The 22,936-nt window shown below is 36.3% G+C and overlaps 1 protein-coding gene across 1 annotated transcript in view; it reads right to left on the reverse strand.

The window, feature by feature from the left end:
- Trdn (triadin) overlaps positions 1 to 22,936 on the reverse strand; it is a 372,838-nt gene that overhangs the window by 90,355 nt on the left and 259,547 nt on the right. Inside the window, exon 19 of the mRNA XM_040758270.1 lies at positions 18,187 to 18,231. Coding sequence (XP_040614204.1) covers positions 18,187 to 18,231 — 45 coding nt within the window. The remainder of the gene's footprint in view (positions 1 to 18,186; positions 18,232 to 22,936) is intronic.

Raw genomic sequence — 22,936 nt, forward strand, 5'->3', positions numbered from 1 at the left:
TTTATTTCAAGTCAAGGATGTTTTCCTGTCCTCTAAAACCAGATGCATGAAACATATAAAATTTGTTATGAAACTTCTTGATCGTATTGATTATAGGTAGCCAATTTTGAAAATTTATATTTAGACAATGAGTTCTGTTACCCATACAAATATGAATTCCTTGCACTCCCATAGTATAGTTTGTAATTTCCTTATCCTCTTTCTAAGGTCTAGCAGATCCTCTGTGGTCATAAGGGCCAGAAAGTCAAGAGGATTCATTACCACAACAGAAAAATCCATATCTTCCCCACTTACGCCTTTGTTAATGGGAGGATTCAGAATATAAACCCAGTATGATTGGTCTCTGCTACCTGTAGAGTTACCACAGACAGACTAGCAAGAGGTTAAGTTGTAGCATTCAGAGGTTCCCTAGACAGCTGTGTTGCTAGAGTTTATTTCCACCCTGGTCCCACAGCCAATTAACTTCAAATAAACACGCAAAGGTTTATATTAATTAATAAACAGTTGGTTGATGACTAGGGCTTCTTACTGGCTAACTCTCTCATAATCATTAACCCATAACTACTAATCTATGTATTTATACATGGCTTTATCCTCCCAGAGAATGCCTGGCAATCTTATCTTACTAGTCTCTATATGGCTTCCTAGTCTCTATGTGGGCTTCTCCTTGCCCATACGTTCTGCCTGGCTACTGGCCAATCAGTGTTTTATTAATCAACCAATAAGAGGGCATCTCTCATCATCTCCTCTTTTCTGTCTAAATAAAAAGCAAGGTTTTAACTTTAACAGTAAAATTATATATAACAAAACAGTTACCAAGTTATAACTCCAGTTAACAATATTTAGTTCATTAACATTTTAGCATATCTTTTAATTACATGGTTTTCTTTCTTGTTGGTTAGTTTTTAGTTCATTTCATAGTCTAGACACTAATCCCTGGTCAATGTGTATTGCTGACAAAGGCTTGTTTTGCATTATCTAGGCTAATTCTTCCCTCAATTGATAGGATGTTTTCCTGTACAGTGTTCCTTGAGCTTTCTTGAGTTCCTTTTTGTCAATTATTTGTCTTGCTTTCTGTGCTACAAAAGTCCTATTCAAAGAGTTAATACCTGTAGATATTATTTGAAGTACACTCCCTACTTTGTCCTCTAAAATATTCAGGATATCAGGTCTTATGTTGAGTCCTTAAACCATCTAGGATTGAGTTTTGTGCAGGGTGAGAAGCAGAATTTCCCACTTATAAGTATCCTGTTTTCCTATCACGATTTGTTAAATATGCTATATTCCTTTCAATGTGCATTCTTGTCCTCTTTTACAGAAATCAGGCAGCTTGAGGAATGTGAGATTATAGTTGGGGGTCCTCAATTTCATTGTACAGATCACTGTGTCTATTTTTTATTCAAGTAGGTTGCTGTTTAATCATTGTATCTTTGGAGTATAACTGAAATCAGGAATGGTGGTACCTCAAACCGAGAATTTAATTCACGATTGTTTGACTATCTGAAGGTTATTGTTTCTCCATAAATTGAAAGATTGATTATTCAATTTCTTTGAAGAATTGAGTTGGAATTTTCATGAGAATTGCATTGAATCTGCGAATTGATTTTAGCAGGTTAGTCATTCTCACAATGTTAGTCCTATCAATCTACAAACATAGAGGTTCTGTCATCTTCTTTCTTTTTCAGCTTCTTCCTTCAGTGTTTTAAGGTGTTAATCATTACAGGTCTTTGATTTCTTTGCTTACATTTATTTTGAAATGTTTTCTGTTTCTTAGATATTTTTATGAATGGGATTATATTCCTGATTTATTATAAAGTATGTATTTAACATATGGGAAGCCTCCTGATTTTTGTATGGTAGTGTGGTATCCTTACACTTTGCTGAAGGTGTTTCTCAGCTGTAGTATTATTCTGGTAGATGCAAGCAAAGTAACAACAATAAGCTGTAATCAAATAGAAGCACACACAAAAACTTTGGAGTGCCATATACAATGCTCAATGTCTCCTGAACATAAGTCCTGACTTAGAGTGGTTTATATGCCCAGGATCACCAGATACATCTATTGGAATGGACTGATTTTTACCTATACCAGCTGGTATAAGTGATAGCTTAACCTTTTCCTTAGTGTTTTGTTTCATTCTTTCATTCATTTAGAAATGTAACAAAATAAAATATGACAAGATACAATAAAAGTTATCAAATCGAAGTTGAACAAGAAAACTACAAGAATTAGAAATCCTTTGACAAAATCCAACACCACTTCATGATAAAGGTCTTGGAGAGATCTGGGATAACAGGAACTTACCTTAAAATAATAAAAGCTATATATAGCAAACCAACAGCCAACATCAAACTAAATGGACCGAAACTCAACACAATTCCTTTAAGGTCAGGAACAAGACAAGGCCGCCCACTCTCTCCACACCTTTTCAATATTGTACTTGATGTTCTAGCTAGAGAAATATGACAACAAAAGGAGATCAAGGGTAATGCTGCAACGATAAGCGGCCCACTTACTTAAAGTATAAGTAAGTATTTATTGTAGAAATTACTCACTAGAGACAAACAAGTAACCCAGATGAGCCGAGTAGTTTTCCACTGCTGAACTGGAAGCCGGAAAGTCGGAAAAGAAAGCGAGACTTTCGCTGTTCAGTCTTTTATACCTTCCTCCATAACGCCCCTAGCCATGCCCAAAAGTGGGCCTGGCTAGTGACGTAGTTCACTGCCTATATCCATATACGTCTTCAGTCATGCCTAAAGTGGGCGTGGTTAGCGGTGTGGTAAACTGCCCTTTTATTACCTCATCTGTATGCGCCTCTAATAAGTCACATGGCTAATGGCGGAGTTCTGTTTTCCTCCTACACAAGGGGACACAAACTGGAAAGAAAGAGGTCAAAATCTCACTATTGCAGATGATATGATAGTTTACATAAGTGACCCAAAAAACTCCACCAGGGAACTCCTGCAGCTGATAAATACTTTCAGCAAAGTGGCAGGATACAAAATCAACTCAAGAAAATCAGTAGCCCTACTATATACAGACGATAAAAGGGCTGAGAAAGAAATCAGAGAAACATCGCCCTTTACAATAGCAACAAACAACATAAAATACCTTGGGGTAATGCTAACCAAACAAGTGAAAGACCTGTATAGCAAGAACTTTGAGTCTTCAAAGAAAGAAATCAAAGAAGACACCAAAAGGAGGAAAGATCTCCCATGTTCTTGGATAGGTAGGATCAACATAGTAAAAATGGCGATCTTACTGAAAGAAATATACATTAAAATCCCAGCACAACTCTTCACAGGCCTTGAAAGAACAACAATCAACTTTGTATGGAAAAACAATAGACCCAGGATAGCCAAAACAACGTTATTCAACAAAGCAACATCTGGAGGCATCATAATCCCTGACTTCAAGCTCTATTATAGAGCTATAGTCCTGAAAACAGCTTGGTATTGGCACAAAAATAGACAGGTAACCCAATGGAATCAAATTGAACACACTGATATTAACTAATACGTGTATGAACATCTGATTTTCCACAAAGAAGCTAAAAACATACAATAGAAAAAAGAAAGCATCTTCAACAAATGGTGCTTGCATAACTGGATGCTGGCATGTAGAAGAATGTGGATAGATCCATGTCTATCGCCATGCATAACACTTAACTCCAAATGGATCAAAGACCTTAACATAAATCCAGCCAAACCGAACCTGTTATAAGAGAAAGTGAGAGGCACCCTTGAACGAATTGGTACAGGAGACTGCTTCCTGAACGTAACTCCAGTAGCATAGACACTAAGACCAAGAATTAATATATGGGACCTCCTGAAACTGAGAAGCTTCTGTAAGGTAAAGGATATAGTCAGCAAGACAAAAAGGCAACCCACAGATTGTGAAAAGATATTTACTAACCACACATCTGACAGAGGGTTGATCTCCAAAATTTACAAAGAACTCAATAAGCAAGTCTTCAAAACACCAAAGGATCCAATCAAAACTGGGGTAGAGAACTAAATAGGGAATTCTCAGTAGAGGAGTCTAAATTGACTGAGAGACAATTAAGAAAGTGCTCAACATCCCTAGCCATCCAGGAAATGCAAATCAAAACAACTCTGAGATACCATCTCACTCCTGTCAGAATGACTAAAATCAAAAACTCCAAGGACAATTTATACTGGAGACGATATGGAGAAAGGGGAACACTCCTCCACTGCTAGTGGGAGTGCAGACTTGTACAGCCACTTTGGAATTCAGTATGGAGATCCCTCAGGAAAATGGGACTCAGTCTACCACAAGACCCAGCAATTCCACTCTTAGGCATATACCCAAAAGATGCACATTCATACAACAAGGATGACTGTTCCACTACATTCATAGTAGCATTATTTCTAATAGCCAGAACTTGGTAGCAACCCTCATCTAAAGAGTGAATAGAGAAAATATGGCACATTTACACAATGGAGTATTATTCAGTGGGAAAAAAACCAATGGAATCTTGAAATTTGCAGGCAAATGGAAGGCACTAGAAGAAACCATATTGAGTGAGGTAACCCAGTCACAAAAAGGGAAACATGGTAGGTACTCATTCATTTATGGATTTTTAGACATGAATCAGGGGAGTACCAGCATACAATCCCACTGCCAGAGAATCTAGGAAACAGAGCCTTCTTCCAGCTACTGATGAAAGCAGAGGCAGATGCCCACAGACAAACACTGAACTGAACTCCTAGAAACCAGTGTCAGAAACAGAGAACTGAGGGGCAAAGGAGTTAAGAGTGGGCTGGTTTAACCCACAGAAACAGTTGACCTGAACAAGGTTGAGCTCTTGGACTGCAGATTGATGACCTCGTGGAAAGTATGGGAGTGACCCTGACCCCCTGAATGAGGGTGTCAGTGAGGAGGCCTAGGTAATCTATGGGGCCTTGAGTAGTATTTATCCCTAGCGTATAAGTAGACTTTGAGTGCCCATGCCACAATATGGGAGGCTCTCTCAGCAGGGACTCTTGGGAGAAGGCCTTAGCCTGGATTAAATGACAGTTATTGGAGATCCACCATGGAATGCCTCACTGTCCTTGGGGATCGGACTGGAGATTGTATGGGGGGCTGGGGGACCTGGTGGTGAGGGAGGGGGTAGACGGGAGGAAAAGAGAGCTGGGATTGACACGTGAAACAAGATTGTTTCTAACTTAATTAGAAAAATTAAAAAAAGAAAAAAGTTTGCTCATATATCAGACAATCAGTAAACACAATTTCACAATGCTTTGGTACAGGAAATTTTAAATGTTCCATACTTTTTCTAATCAAATATAACCATTATTTATTTTTATTTTTTATCTGCTTTCATGAAGAGAATTAAGACATGCGATACACTTTTCCAGAATATTCAATATCCTTCTTTCCCTTTTCTTTATTTCCCTTTTATTGAAAATGGGTTCTTGACTCAGGTAGTACACCCTGATTACCATTTCTCCTCCCTCTAGTCTTCTCAGTTCCTTCCCATTTCCCCCTACTACCTGGATCTCCTCTTTTTCTGTCTCTCATTAGTAAAGAATAGGCTTCTTTTTTTTTAAATTTTATTTTCCAGTTTAAATAGGCTTCTAAGAGAAAATAAAATATAAGATAAAAATGATCACATTGAAGTTGGACAAGACAAGCCAATGGGAGTGACAGAATCTAACAGATCATACAAGAATCAGAGACCCACTCATTCACACAATTAGGAATCCCAGAAAAACACTAACCTGGAAGTCATAATCTATGAGAAGAGGACTTGTTGCAGACCCAGTCATTCTTTGTGCATGCAGTCTCTGTCTCTATAAGTTCAAATACACTTAGCCCATGCTGATTTAGAGGACCTTGTTTTATTGTTGTCCTCCATCAATTCATGCTCTTCTATTCTTCCTGTGTCCTCTTCAGAAGGTTTCCTTAAGCTCTGTGAGGAAGGATTTGATGGAAATATCCCATTTAAGGCGATTATTCCAAGGTTTCTCACTCTCTGCATAATATCTGTCTCTGGATCTCCGTATTTGTTCCCATTTCCTGTAGGTGGAAGCCTCTCTGAACTTGGATGATCACTGATCAATAAGTATAGAAGAATGTCATTAGGAATTACTTTGTTGCCACATCCTTTTCATAGAAAATTAGTGTTTGGTTTTCCCCTAGGTCCCTGGCCTATCTAGTTTCAGGTTCTTGTTCATCTAAGCAGTGTCAGGTATGGGTTCCATCTTACAGAGCATCTCTCAAGTCAAATCAGTTACTGGTGGGTTAAACCACGAGCTTGGTGCCACCATTGCCTCAGTCTCTTATAGTCAGTACACCATTGTTGATGAAGATTTGTGGCTTGCTTGGTGTTTATGTTTCTCTTTTGGGAGCATGTAGAGTTCTTTCCAGTACCAAAGTCATGGGAAAATAGGAGTGAAGGCTCTAGATAGGTATCAGCTTGACATCTCCATGTTCAGTGAGCTGAGTGTTTACTGTCTTCAACACTGGCCCTTGTCAGTCTGTAGAGAGCAACCCATAAACATCGGAACAGCCTGGGTTGTGCAGGGATTCCTGGGGGTCCCTTTGGCCAACAAATCAATTAGAGGTAACCCTATCCCAATACTGGAAGTGTCATTGAATAACAAGAAATGGCCAGTAGAAAATCATTTTCCACCATTATTTGGCAATTTCATTTGTATTGCCTTCATATATGTATATATTTTAGGAAGTGTACTGTATTGGACCTCCATACTAACCCCCAAATGGCCCTTTATTTAGCTGTCTCTGCATGTATTCCCTCCCACAACCTCTCTTTCCCTTTCTCCCCACTCGGCCCTCCCATTCCAGGGTCCCATTCATCCATAGCTATCTAGTCTGTTACCCTTTTCTAAAGATGTTTATCTTTTCCCTCTAGTCCCTTACTCTACACCTACCTCCTGTTATATGGGTTATACCTTGGCTATCATTGACTTTGAAGCTAATATTCTTATGTAGGTGAATACATACCATATTATGAGTCTGGGATAACTCATTCAGGATGATATTTTTCTAGTTTCAACCGTTTGCCTGCAAATTTCATAATACTCCACTGTGCCGAATTTATTCTACTGTTGAGGGACATCTAGGTTATTTCCAAATTCTGGCTGCTATGAATAGAGTTCCCATGAACAAGATTTAACAAGTGTCTCTATGGTAGGATGAAGCATACCTGGACCTTGCTTCTGGACCTTGAAGTAGATCAATTTCCATCCTCCCAAAGAACCACCATACTAATTTCCATAGTGGTTGTATAATTTTACATCCCTACCAGCAATGGATGGTGTCCCTCTCACTTCACATGCATAATGAGAGGCCACTTGTTTTGTTAATTTTGGCGATTCTGACTGGTGAAAGATGAAATCTCAAAATAACTTCAGCATGCATTTCCCTGAGGCTAAGGAAGTTGACTATTTTTTTAAAGTGTTTCTCAGCCATTTGAGTATCCTCTTTTGAGATTTTTTGTATCTATCACACATTTTTAAATGGGTCATTTGTTTTCTTTAAGTGAAGCTTCTGTGTTCTTTATATGTCTCAGATATTAGTCCTCTATCAGAAGTGTAGCTGGTGAAATTTTTTCTGATTCTATAGGCTGCTGCTTTGTCTGAAGATTGGTATCCTTGCCATGCTTCAGCTCCTCAGTTTCAAGAGGTCCCATTTGTTAGCTGTTGATATTAGTTCCTATGCTAATGGTGTTCTGCTCAAAAAATGTCTTTCTGTGCCAGTGACTTCAAAGCTATTCACTTTTTCTTCTGTCAGATTAAGTGTATCTGATTTTAAGTTCAGGTATTTTATGCTAATATTTGGCAAATATGAATATATTGTATTCTCCTACAACAGCTATCCAGTTTGATCACCACCATTTGTTGAAGATATTCTTTTTTTACCACTGTGTATTTCTGGCCTCTTATGAAAACTCGGTGTGTATGGATTTATGTTTGGGTCTTCACTTTGATTCCAAAGATCAACATGTCTTTTTTTGTGCCAAAATTGTTTTCATTACTATTTCTTTGTAGTACAATTTGAAATCAGAGTTGCCGATGCCTCCCAAAGTTCTTTTATTATTCAGGATTGTTTTAGCTATCCTAGATTTTTTTGTGTGTTTCTGTGTGAAGACTAAAAATGTCCTCTCAATGTCTGTGAAGAATTGTGCTAGAATATTGATGTGGATTGCATTGAATCTGTAGGTTGTTTTGGTAGGAAAGTCATTTATATTGAATTGATCCTGCTCATCCATGACCATGGGAGATCTTTCCATCTGTTGACATCTTTTTCAATTTCTTTATTAAAAGACTTGAAGTATTTATCTTACAAGTCTTCCAGTTGTTTGGTTAGAGATATTTCATGTTATTTAAGGATATTGTGAAGTGTGTTGTTTCCATAATTTCCTTCTCAGATCATTAGTCATTTGTATATAGGAGGGCTATGAATCTTTGTGTGTTTTAATTTGTATCCAGCTACTTTGCTGAATGTGTTTATCAGCTGTAGGAATTTCCTAGTGGAATTTTTCAGGAAATTTATGTATACTATCACATTCCAACTTTCTTTTTGTTCATGATATTAATTCAATAAAGTTTTAATAGAAGAATGTGGTATGTAATGAAGAACTGATAGTCATAATTGCCTTCTTGTCAAAACAGTCCCAGTTACTTATCGTTGTATCACTTTCAGTCTGTCTTCTACCTCCAGAGACGACATTTTGTGACATTTTTTATGATTTAATTCACAGGCTATAATTCATTATTGATATATATTTATATATATGGTATTACATCTCCAAGACAACTTAAGTCATTATTACTGTTCCCCATGATTAAATTCATTTTTACAGAAATTTTATTATTTATTCAATATTCAATATTAGGTTTTGTGGATATCTGTTGACATTTAATTGTAAACTAAATATATGCAAATATTTTAAATATTATAATTTTATTCAGATTGTTTCTAGAAGTTTTTCATTTTTATATTGCTGAAAAAAATTTTGAATTATATGTATACGTGTGTACACATGTGTGTGTCTCTGTGTATCTGTGTGTTTGTGTGTGCGTGTGTGTGTGTGTGTGTGTATGTGTGCCTGGTCATGTTGCAAGTGCATAGGACCGAGAACATTTGGAAGAGAGTTGTTTCTTTACATCTTTGCATAGGTTGAGCAATAAAACTCAGATCTCTGGGCTTTCTTAACAAACACCTTTATCCACAAAGCCATCTTGCTGTGGCCCTATAGTAGTTTTAATTTTGAGTATTATTTTCCTTCCATTTTGCATAGACTTCTGCATATTCTTAAGCATTTATAAAAATGGGAATGATTTACATATATAACATTTGTCTTTCAAATGAGAAACATATACTTTCATGGATTTCTCATAATATGGAAGGCCATTTAAGGATTGTCTAATAAAATAATTGCCATATAAACATAGCCAGGAAAAGACTAGCCAATGCCATAAAAGAAGTTACTAATAAGAAGGCTAATATCCATTTTATTTTAAGGTAGCTTTATACTGAGTTAATATTTATAACCATCACTAAATTCCATAAAATATTTTCTATTTGAAGACACAAATATAAAGTACTAACTCAAGAATTTTATGACAAATTTTATTTTCAGTACTTTTGATTAAAAAATACAGCCACTAGATGATTATATTACTATTCTTTTTCTTGTAACATATAAATCTCAAGTGAATGACCTCAAATGTTTCTAGCTGTAATGATGAAGAACTTTCTTTTTTGCAGGTGAAAGGGTTTATTTGATTTACATTTTACATGAATCATCATGGGAAGCCAAAGCTATGACTCAGAATAGGAACCTGGACTCAGGAACTGAAACAGAGACCACAGTGGAGCACTGCTTACTGGCTTGCTCCCCAGGACTTGGAAGAGCTTTCTTTTGAGCAATCTTTTCCTGGAGGAAATTATGAATTGAAAATTGACATTTCTTGTTCTCTTAACTTTTCAATGTATTTACATTAACATTTTATCAAAAAGTAAGGCAAGATTACACAAGTTCAATTTATCTATGATGTTGTTAAAATTCACACTAGTTCTTGAAATAGCTTTAAAAAGTGTGATTTCATTTACTGTGAAAATTAGTAGGGTTGAAAATTTCAGATCACTTCTGCACTTTGATTCTAGATTATTATGCTGACAACCCATAATTTTATATGAAGGTACATCATAAAACTAAATGCAAACAAACGCATAACCATTATGTAAGTAAAAGAATTAAGTCAATAAGACAAAAAAATGAAAGATAATCTCTTCTCTAACCAATCAACTACTTAGTGTAGCTATTGTGAAATACTTTCTGTTCAAAGGGACAAAAAGATACAACCAACATTTCAGTTTATTGGCATGAAAGAAATAGGCATTAATAGAAATGAAAACTTAAGGAGCAGTTGGATACTGCTCTTGAGACCAAAAGGTGTTATTTACTTTCTGTACTGAGTAGAATATACTATAATGCATTTCTTCAGTCTCCAATACAATCCACTTTACAAAGTCAAAGAATATGCAAGTTGAGTTTTTCTATCTGGACCTGAAACTTTTAGTCCTTCTCTTATTTATGTTACATACTTAATTGTCTGCATTCCAAATCCTACTGATGGTGATCAAAATGCCAAGGCAAGAGAAACAGTATGTCTAGGGGAATTTTCCTTGTGATGAAAGTGGGGAAAGAAATATCCACCTGCTGTCAGGGTTTTAAAAAAGGTCAAAATTGTATACCTTTTTGTTTTGATTAAACGTTTCCTCAAATTATATAATCTACTCTCAAAGGAAATATAAAATACTTTGTCATTAAATTAAATTAAAGCAGGTCACATGAACATTTCCCTCATATTTGTTAATTAGATTTGACTGTGCAATAAGAAATGTTTTTTATTTGTATTCTTTTATTTTCACATTAAGACAAATTTTAAGGTCTATAAGTGAAAGAGAGGCACAATTGATATGAAGAGTTTACTTTTAGAATCTAAAACACTGAATTTTTTTAATCAAGAAACTGTACTAGTGAATCACAGAATGGTGATTGACGTGCTGAATTAAGGCAATGTAGAAGTGACACTTTACTCATAGTTATGCTAATTTAACCCATCTATCTATCATCTCCTTTAACTCTTTTTGTTACTGAGACTCCTGGATGATAGAATGATGCTTCATGGAGGCAAAGCTTGAAGGATGCACTTGAGAAAATCTGACATGTGTACTCATATATTTATGTTTTGGAAGAAAAAATCGCATTAATGCATATCATCATCATCACTTCCAAACATCATCATCAGCTCAGGTGGCCCATTTCATGGGTAAAAATTCTCTTCAGTGTTGGATGTCAATTCCACTAATAAAAATTTGAATCATATGCATCAAATGATGCATGACAAATGGTGGTACTGTGCGAGACAGAAGTATAAAAACATCCAGGTTGTTTCTGGGTTCTGGCTATTAAAAATATTGCTTCTATGAACATAGTTAAGTAAATATCCTTGTGGTATAATTCTGTGTCCTTTGCATATAGACCTAAGAGTGGTATTTCTGGGTCTTGGGGTAGATTTATTTCAAATTGTCTGAGAAGCCACCATACTGATTTCCACAGTCATTATACAAGCTTGCACTCCCACCAGCAATGAAAGAGCACTCCCTACTCTAGATCCTCTCCAGTATAAGCTAAGCTATCTTCAGTGTTTTTTATTTTAGTCATTCTGACAGGTGTAAGGTATCTCAGAGTAGTTTTGATTTGCATTTCCATGATGGTTGAGGATGAGGATGCTGAGCAAATTCCTTAAATGTCATCTGGCCAGTTGAGTTTCTTCTGATAAGAATTCTCTGTTTTGATCTGTACTCCATTTTTTAATTATATTATTTGTATTTTGGTATCTAGTTTCTTAAGTTCCTTTTATATTTTGAAGATCAGCCCTCTGTCAGATGTGGTGTTGGTGAAGATATTTTCCCATTCTATAGGCTGCTGTTTTGTCTTATTGACTGTATCCTTTGCCTTACAGAAGCTTCTAAGTTTCAGGAGGTCCCATTTATTAATTGTTGCTCTCAAAGTCTGTGCTACTGGTGTTATATTTAGGAAGTTGTCACCTGTTCCCATGTATTCAAGGCTTCACAATGGAGTATTACTCAGTGATAAAAAACAATGACATTTTGAAATTTTCAGGCAAATGGATGGAACTACAAAAAAAATCCTGAGTGAGGTAACCCAGAACCATAAAGCAAAACATGATATGTACTCACTCTTAAGTGGATATTAGATATAAATCAATGAATATCCAGGCTATAAGCTGTAACCCCAGAGAAGCTAGGTAAAAAGGGTACAAGAGACTCACATGGAGAGTACCAGAAAGGGAAAATAGATCTCTTGGGTAAACGTGGAAGGGGGTAGAAGGGAGAGGATGGGGAATGGGAACTTGAGGAATCAAGAAGATCTTGTTGGGTGAGAGATGAAGGGGGAGAGCAATGAAAATGATATCTTGATAGAGCAAGTCACTATGGGGTTAGGAAGAAACCTGGGTGCTAGAGAAATTCTCAGAAATCTACAAGGATGACCCCAGCTAAGACTCTAGCAATAGTGTAAAGGGTGTCTAAAGGGGCCCTTCCCTTTTATCAGATTAGAAACTAGGTAATTGTTGTCATAGAAACTACAACCAGTAACTGATGGAAGCAGATGCAGGGACTCACAGCAAAGTACTGTTCTGAGCTCCTGGAGTTCAGCTGAAGAAAGTGAGGAGGCACCATATGAATAAGGAAGGTCATGAGCATGATGGGGAAAACCACAGAGACAGCTGACCTGAGCTCATGGACTACAGACTGACAGCTGGGGAACCTGCATGGGACTGAACTAAGCCATCTGAATGTGGGTGACAGTTTTGAGGCTTGATGTGTTGGGGTGTGGGGATCTGGCAGTGGCATCAGGACCTATACCAGGTGAATGAACTAACTTTTTGGAGCCTATTCCCTATGGAGGGTTACGTTGCTCAGCCATGATACATGGAGGAGGGGCTTGGTCCTGCCTCTACTTGTATGCCAGACTTTGTTGATTCTCCAAGGAAGGCCTTACCCCCTCTGAGGAGCAGATAGGTATGGGAAGAGGGGAGGTGGGGTGATAAGAGAAGGGTAGGGAGGGGGAACTGGGGTTGGTATGTAATATGAAAAAATAAATTATTTTAATTAAAAAATACAAACTTCCTTGAGTAATGTATTCTGCTGTGACATGTAGAATTTAGACCTGTTTGTTTGCTAAAAGGATAATGGTGTGGAAAGTGAAAAAAACAAGAAAGCAAGAACTAAAAAGGAATTTCCTATAGGTCATCATATAAATCAAACTTGAGAAAAACTTACTGTAAAAGTATTAAATAAGGATAATATGAAATGAAATATCTGTATGAGAGTGTAAGATTATGAACTGCTAAATATTCTATAAAATATGTAAAAATATGGTGGACTCATTTGCATGTATTACTTGGTGTTGTTTGTAGAGCAGCTTCCATCTTGAGTTAACCAAGAGCCCCTTACACCACTTTCCAGCGCCTGTCCTGTTGTGGGCGCTCAATAAATATTCAAAAATTGAAGTAAAACTCTTTTTAAGGGTTTGAAATCCACAGGAATCAATCATCTTGTTATTATCATTTAAAATTTATTGAGGGTCAACAACAAGACTTAATCAACATACGCAAATTTCTTATTTTATAATCACACATCACATAAATCATTAAATACATTTGGGTCAACTAAAATTTTTGGTTTTACTCCATTGACTTTTGAAAGGTTAAATTGCTTCCTTTCTTTTTTAAAAAAATAACTTTAGTATACCAGGTAATACAAACACAATCATTCGAATGAGTAGGACTGTCTCAGGAAAGCCACTGCTCTTGGGTATCTTTAACAGTCACTTACAACTCAGAATAAGTCTACAATAATTACTCATACATATTCAAAACATGACCAATGCATGCACAAAGATGGAGAGTATCTACTGAGAGAGGAATATGACTCACATACAAGGCAATTGTTTCCACCAGTTGTCCTGACAAATTTAAAGGCTCTTTCAAAGATACGGCAACATTGCCCACAGAATAGAATCACATCCAACCCAATGAACAACAGAAATCCTTCACTTGCACACAAATTAGATTGTCGAGTTCTGAAACATTTCTAAGTTTAAAGCAAAAGTGAATATCTAATTAGAGGAAATTAACTTTTATACAATTTTGATATATTTTCTCATGTTTTATATTCATAAAGTGACAAGTAATTATGTTCAAATTTATGTTGTTTGTTAACTGGATACTGTTCTTAAAAATTGCTTGTCATGTTAAAAGTTAACTGGATTGTAAAGTCATTTTTATTTTCTAGGAGGATGAAACACAACAAATAATTCTGTTATAACCCTTTTAAATTTACTTTAAGGTCACAAATTATACATAAACAGTTAAGATTATAAAGTATGATTTTCATTGCCACCTTATGAAAATAAAGGATTTCTAGACCAGGCCTTCCATAAAGTAAGATTCTAATGTATATTCCATTTAACAACTATGTATCATACTATCAGAAATTTTTCATTTGAAGAAAGTATTAGCTTTTTATTGTTCCCTAAGTTTATAAATGTGTTTTAAAAGCAAGGATAAGGTATACTTTACCAAAACTGGCAAATTATTTTGCATTATTAAACAATTATTTAACTTTCTCTTCTATTTTTGCCTTGTTAAGAAGTTCCCACTAACATATTTGCAAATAATAAACTTGACAACATTTTCTATATTTGCCCATATGACTGTTTATTACACAGAACTTTTTAACCCCAGTTTTTTGAGACAGTTTCTTTTTGTAACAGTCATGATTATCCTCTAACTTGCTTTGTAAAGCAGGCTGGCCTCAAACTCACAGAGATCTGCCTGTCTCTGTCTCCCAAGTGCTGGAATTAAAGGCATGCACCACCACCACCTGGCCACACAGAACTTCTCAAGAATGAGAATCTACTACAAATATATTAACTGATAATTGATGAATAATAATTAATTTATCTCTATTTTTTCTATTTTTAAATAGATAAGGTAAAATTTTAATTTAACTTCTTAAGAATATGCCTAGCTTCTCTGTTAGAACTTTGACTTACAGAATATTCTAGTTTCACAGATTGTTGGGCACAAGTTGTTGAAATCTGGATCAGCTGTTACTCCTTTCTTGACATTTTCGCCGTGTTTGCAATTAACCAACAAATATCTATTGAGCACACTGTTGACAGACCACAGTGATAGGCTCTTAGACCAAAACCTAAACAAGACCTTGCTAATGTCATGAATCAGAAAGAATGACAGAAATAAAAACAATTTTCAAATGGTTGATTTGTAACTATTTTCCGGTTTCAGAAAACTTACTCCAACCTTATTATTGAGGCCAAAAGTATTGTCTTAACTGGTCTCTTCCTATGACTAACAGTGCTTCTGCAGAAGGGGTGTTTTCCCTACCTCAGCTAGTACTAAGAAAAGAACATCAGTCATTTGCTTTGGAAGGAGAAAGATGGAAAGACAGGAAAGGGGGATTTAATACTGAAGATGTATTTGGAAAAAGGAACAGCAAAACACCTAATTTTGATAAATTAAATATCAACAAGTGAGCAGATTTTAGTAATGCGCATTACATCATTGAACCACGTATGTAAGTTATATAACCACAGTATATAATTTGCAATGATGCATCTCTGCATGGAAACACAAATGTATGTGACACTTTTAACTTTAGCACACTGCTTCCTGACATGAGCACAGCCTTATCAGTCATAGAAGCATTTATTGAGAGCCATTCTGATACTTCTACAGGTACCCATGTAGGTGTCTTCCTAATTTAACGGCTTTTAACTATAGGCTATGCAAAATATTAATCCTCAAATCTATAATCTTGCCAACATAAGATATGCATGAGAAAAATAAAAGTAACATAACCCATCATAAGCTGAAAATAGAATAGCAAATTTTTGGAGTTCTGTCATCCTAGTCTTCCCCTTCTTGTGTGTGACAATGATGCCTCCTTTTCTAAATTAGGTTCACCCAAAATTAATTCCACCTTTTCTAAAAAATGCATTTCCCCTAATGGAAAGTGGGCATGAGTTAATGTTTTCATGCATAGCTGGGATACACCTATTTCCATCAGTACAGTGTGTACAGTTAGATTCAGAGAACACAACAGATAAGAATTATACAAATCATGATGTTTCCCCTAAAGGAATACACAAGTTAAAACACAAATGAATGAAAAGGTGTCTTTGATAAGATTTAGTTGTTTTCAATGCATTATAAACTCATTTTAGAAAAAAGATATTTTTGAAGTTTGCTAAAACCATGTAGGAGAGAAATGAAGACAGTTCTAAAACATCCACTTAAGAGTAAATATCAGAATTCTATCATGCAACACATAGATCAAAAGTAGCTTTCCACATGCGATCTCCCTGCTTTATTCATCTCTTAAAAAATACCTGTTTTTCTCATCAACTATTTGGCATAAATATACCACCACAAAAAGGACAATAGGCTTAAATACACTACTTTCTTTTATGCTTATAGTTTGAAATATGAGAGGTCATCTTCGTACATTTAAAACTATTTTACAATTATTGTGAAATTAATTGCCTTTCTTAACATAAGCCTACAATCCAAAGATTTCATGAGATGAAATATAATTTTAATAGAATTACAATAAAAGTAATCTGAAACAGTAAGTTCACATCCTAATGAGCCATTGCCAGCTTCAGAGGACATCAATGGGTTAATAAAAGTGACACCTTCAGAAATAAGCAGTCAGTGTCCTATCAGTCATGCTAGGCACCATTGCAGGCCGCTGCTCCACTGCTTTCCAGTCAGTCTACTCTTTTTTTTTTAATATTATTGCAATTTTAATAATTCTACTCTTAACATACTGTAGTGATTTAAAGCATCCTGCTAAGCTGGGGAAACTCCTTAATGGCGCAGTATCTGCTTGGCATGATTAAGGCCCTGAGATCTATCCTGAATACAGAAAAAAAGTATGAAAGAAAAGGGAAAAATCAAGAAGCAAAGCAAGCTATGATAAGTAATTGTTATGACTGTGCTCCTCTGTGGATTAAAGTGTGCTTTGCTAATTTATGAAAACTGTTTTCATGAAAAAGAAGGCCTAAATAAGTAAATATGCAATTTGGGAATTTGTAATTGGTTGCATCCTTTATACATATGATTTTTTATTTGGGCTACCCAGTGTCCTGCCAGGATGGTGGGTTGCAAATGATTGTCTTCATTTTGACTGAGATATACAGAAGGCTGTATAAATGAACAAACGGAAACAAGAACTTGTGTTTGTGCTTTGTGTTTCAGATACTAATGTAGGGACTTTTGCCCAAACAAAGCTGCCTGAAATCTTGCATTGATTCTTAAAATTGTTGGTGCTACCAAGACATCAAAAAAGAAGTGGAAAAACTTTGTCAACATAATTATCATGTTATTTCCACTATAAAAGTCTCTAAATCTTTTCCCTTAGTTGAGCTGCAGGAATAAGCACACTATTGCTCTCAGTGTTTAAAAGACAGTGCTCAGGAGCAATTTTAAAGCATCTTCTGAGTGATATTGTGGTAGAGCTTCATTAAACTATATAAATACATTCTTCCTGATTTTATGATGTATAATATTAAATTTTCAGGCCTTTTTGGATGAATCCACAAGCAAAGTCATCTTATAAACTGTCAAACCTTTTGCTGCCATTTGCACCAGTAATTTTAACAAATTACTCTTAAAGCAATATAAATTATTTTTCATGAATAGGGTTGAATCATGTTTATTCTTTGGGCTATGATCTGTGAGGTGGTATTGAAACCAAAAAACAGAGAAGTGCCTACTAGTCACCTAGCTCATTTTCCCATTATCAGTCCTCTTCAGCATCTCTGCTGGTGTAATAAGGCAATCAGTACAGGCTTCCCATTCTGAATTTATACTCAAGGCTTGATACACAAAAGAAAGACAAGGCCAGATAGTTGCCTTACATTCTCCCTGTCCAGAAAAGCATGCAAGGACATTGCTATAGTGCAAAAGATTTAAAGGTTACTGTCTTCCGCTTGTCTGGATCCAGTGTTTTCCTCCTCGAGTTGTTTTCTTTCTAAAGAAGATAACGTCAACCCGCTTCACTTTTTTTTTTACCTTGCTCCACTGTCTTGGCTTTCTCTTCTTTCTTTCCATGTGTAGCTGCAAAGCAAAGATAAGGTTTAAATAAGAATTTCAGCCCGAAATATTTATTCTGCACATAAAAGCATTTGGGAATGCATTTAATACCAAATATTGCTTCTAAACAAGCTTTTCTCTAATGCTTTCAAAATATTTCTCATCTCTCTATAATGTGATTGAAATCTGTCTTAAATCTAATCTTAAGGAATTAGAACCAAAAAGGAGAAGCAATAATCCCTTTGGTCTCCAGGCTGATGCTTCCACTCTCTTTTCTGCTTTATTCCTTTAAGCTGTGTTTTTTTTTTAAATAAGCAAGCTACAAAGAATTAGACTTGACATGACTATGATTAATTGACTTACATTCCAGGGTATTGCTGGAGTCACAGTATCTTACAAATGTCAACCAGATGCACCTTGAAATTCAAACTTAGCCTGTGTTTATCAACTGAAAGAAAGGTGCCACCATGCTTGAGAATAATTTAAATATTAAACGAATCCATCCCACATCACAAGTAGCCAAAACAGACAAGGGAATCTTTTAAAGCACTATAACCTATGAATAGTGTTTTCTCTGAGATTTATTGCCCTCAGCCTAAGATTTGCTGTTTACCTAGCTAAACATCAGATGAGCAGAAATTTTTTGTACAAAATCAGTGCCTCCAGCTGAAGTAACTGATTTGAAAAAGAATCTTCAGAGAATTGGATATCCGCTAGACGAAGAACCGATGTGGAATTGAATAATGTTGCTACAATCAACTCTACAGAGAGTTGCAAAGGAGAAAATGCAACTTTAAAATGAATGAGTGATTCTGCCACTGGCTTTACTCATTTTGGAACCAGAAGCGTTTCTTCACTGGGGCCTCTAGAGAGATGCTGTTTCCTGATGTGGTGTGTCGAATGTCAAAGCAGTACAGAGATTCAGTTAAACCAGAGGCCCAGCTTTCATTTTAATCAATGAGCATGTCAAACACTATTTGAAAGAAACCATTAGGCAAATAAAAATATCCATTGGTAACTAACCCTAAAGAAAGGAAAGGTGGGAGAGAGTAATGGAGGTAGGAAGATAGGAGGGGTCAGTAAAGAATGAAGGAAGACCAAGAAAAAAACAAAGGAAGATGTGATGAATTTCATACTTTGCTATATCTGCTTTAAAAAAACCTAAAGTTTAAATGTTTACTTGTTATAAATAAAAGGAGGTAGGTTATAAGGAATCATTATTCTAGCCCCAAATGGAACTCTTGAGTGAGGAATTTTGAAGTCACATAAAACCCCACTCATAGAGGAAAGCTTCTGAATAGGGAGAACTTCCAGAGACATGACAGTGAGGGTTGTGTAACTAGGCTAGGCTCCAAATGGAGGTACTGGGACATCAACCAGCCACAAAATTTTCAACCTGTCCTACCTGTAAGATTCAGTAGGGTAATAGTGTCTCGGAGCTTGTGGTAGTGGAAAACCAATGACTGGTCTAATTTGAGGCACAAGCCAGGAGAGGGAGCCCATGCCTATAATGCCTGAGTGGCCAGGAACCTCAGAGACCCAATGTAGAACTAAATCAAACATAACTAACTGACAAAAAAATCAATGAAATTACTTCTAATGATATTCTGCTGTACTCATAGATTGGTGCCAAGCCAAATAATCATCAGAGAGGCTTCCTCTGGCAGCTGATGTGAGCAAATGCAGAGACCCACACCCAAGCATTAGGCAGAGCTCAGGTAACTCCTCAGATGAGGGCAACAAAGGATTGTAGGAGCCAGAAGGACAAGGACACCAGGGAAACATGACCTAGAGAATCAACTAAGAAGGGCTCATAGGGGCTCACAAAGATTGAAGCAACAATCACAGAGCATGCATGGGTCTAAATTAAATCTCTGCATCCATGCTGTGGTTGCTTAACTTGGGTTTTTGTGGGACTCTCAACAGTTGGAGTGAGGGTGTCTCTGACTCTTTTACCTGCCCCTGGGACCCTTTTTCTCCTACTTGGTTGCCTTGTCCAGCTTTGGTATGAGGGTTTATGCCCAGCTTTGTTGTACCTTATGCTTTGGTTAATAACACTGGAAGACCTGATCGTTTCTGAAGGGATATGAAAAAAAAGGGATTGGATCTGGTAAGGGGGTAAGTAGAAGAGGAACTGGGAGGAGAGGAGGGAGGGAAGTCTGTGGTTGGCATGTATTGCATGAGAAAAGAATAAGGAAAAAGAAATAAAATATTGAATATCTTAAAAATTATCAAAAATAGATTTATTTTTTCTTCGTTTTCCATTTTTCCCTTTTTTACATAGAAAAATCTATTCTTCTCTCATACAATGCATCCATACCACAGTTTCCTTTCCCTCCACTCCACTCAGTTTCTTCTCCCTACTTTTCTCTGCCAGATCCATTCCCCTTCTGTTTCTTCTTCAGAAAAGAGCAGGCATCTATGAGTAAACACCCAGACAGGACAAAACAAGACACAGTAAAACAAGGCAAAAGCCTTCATATCGCTGGGTGTCGGTGGCATATGCCTTCAATCCCAGCACTCGGGAGCCAGAAGCAGCCAGGTGTCTTAGAGTCTGAGGCCAGCCTGGTCTACAGAGTGAGTGCCAGGGTAGGCTCCAAAGCTACACAACGAAACCCTGTCTAGAAAAACCAAAAAGAAAGAAAGAGAAAACAGAACAGGTAGGAAAAGAGTCCCAAGAACAGGCAGAAGAGTATGCGACCTACCCATTCCCACTTTTAGGAGCCCTGCAAAAGCACTGAACTAACAGGCTTCATGTAGATACAGGGAAGCCTCTGCAGACCTATGAGGTGCCTGCACTTGCCACTTCACTCTCTCTGTGCGCATGTGAGCCCAGCTTAGCTGACTCGGTGTGCCATGTTCTCCTCGTGTCCTTGGCCCCTCTGTCTCCTACAATACTCCTTCCCATCTTCAGGGTTTCCGGATTTCCAAGGGGAGGGACTGGTGGAAACCTACAAATTTTACTCTCTCCAAAGTGTGTGTGTGTTTCCTGATTTGATGCCTATTGATACTTATTTTTCAAAATTCACTGAAAACTCTAAGTAAATTTCTGAAGTTTTAGATCTAAATAGATATAAATTAATTAAAGCATTAATCTTAATTCAAATAAAGGACAAACCATAGTTTTGAAAAATGTCAAGGTGATATTGAGGTAAATCTAAGAACTCTCTATTAAATGTTGGAATTAAATATTCTTTTTTTAAAAAAACAAAAGCAAATAGAGGATCTCATAAAAAAGAAAATTTAAGTACTCATCTGGGAAATTACAGTAGGGAAGCAAATTGGTCATTAGAAATTTCTTCATATCACTTAATGTGGCACCAATTTATTATTATTGTTTGTTTGTTTTAGTGTACCAAGAAACCAAGTCATTCTTCATTTTTATTCTTAGGGACAAGTTACTAGAAAGCAGAGGAACAACTGTTTTAGGAAAGTAGTTACTTTTCAGTCTCAGAATCCTAGATATAATAAACAATAAAATTCATACTTTATAGTTTTTATTTTTCTTGTTGCAATACATGCCTTTCTTCAAAAAAGCCACAGAAATAAAAATAAATCTTTATTAAAAATATAATTAAGAGGTAATGTTTATAAATTTTTACAAATCTTATATATTTAGTGAGATTATCCTTGGAATACATTGGAGAAAGCGTGTATTTTGTTTTGCTTTTAAATGACTGTACCAAAAACTACCATTTTTTTTATTGAATGTGAACCTGGACTCTGACAGATGAGCCTTCCAGCAGGAGAACCATTTGGACCAAACTGCTGGTGTGAAACTGCAACTAGTACTGTGGAGAACAAACACATGTATGGACAAAGGAGAATTTTCTTATATGCATGTTTACACACTTCCAGTATTTGAGGAGGAAATAAAACAAAAACCTTTTCTCTTGGGGGGAAAAGGGAATACACATGCATTGATGATCCTGATACATCTCTTGTGAGGAGCAAAGAATTTAGTGATACACATAGATTGATGATAGATAGGTAGGTAGGTATGTAGATAGATAGATAGACAGACAGACAGACAGATCTATATATAATTACTAAGCATTTCATGAAGCCTGAGAAAAAAACTAATGATGCTGGTCAGTTAAATTTAGCACCTTCACATAAAATAATGAAGTAAAAGAATAAGAACAGAGGTTATACTTGATTTTTCATTATGCGTTTAAACAATCCAAAGATTTCTGCATGTGTCTTGACAATCATCTCTTCCATAGTCATTAGGCAGAAGTTAATAAAAGAAAAGAAATAGAAAAGAAAAACAGCCACTTGTCATGATTGGATGATAGGGGGTGGTCCTTCTGTATGCTGTGAATATAAATTTCTCTTATTGGTTGATGAATTAAGCGGTTTCTGCCAATGGATAGGCAGCAAGTATAGGTGGGACTACCAGACAAGGAAGATTCTGGGAAGAGGAATGCAAAGAGTGAGTCACCAGGGAGATGCCATGTAGCTACCAGGAAGATAGGATGCCTAGTCACTTTCCAGTAATCCAAGACCATATAGAGATATACAGGTTAATAGAAATGGGTTAATAATTAAGAGAGAGCTAGCCAATAAGAAGCCTTAGCTATTGTCCAAACAGTATAATGAATATAAGCCTCTGTGTATTTATTTGGGATGAAAGGGCTTTGAGACCAAACGGGTTGGACAGGAATTTCTGTCTACAAGTGGTGCCAAAATGTTTGGCAAGAATTTGAACATAAAACCTGACAGAAGC

This window comes from Mesocricetus auratus, unplaced genomic scaffold, assembly GCF_017639785.1.
Source record: "Mesocricetus auratus isolate SY011 unplaced genomic scaffold, BCM_Maur_2.0 Super-Scaffold_100018, whole genome shotgun sequence".
Classification (NCBI taxonomy): Eukaryota; Metazoa; Chordata; class Mammalia; order Rodentia; family Cricetidae; genus Mesocricetus; species Mesocricetus auratus.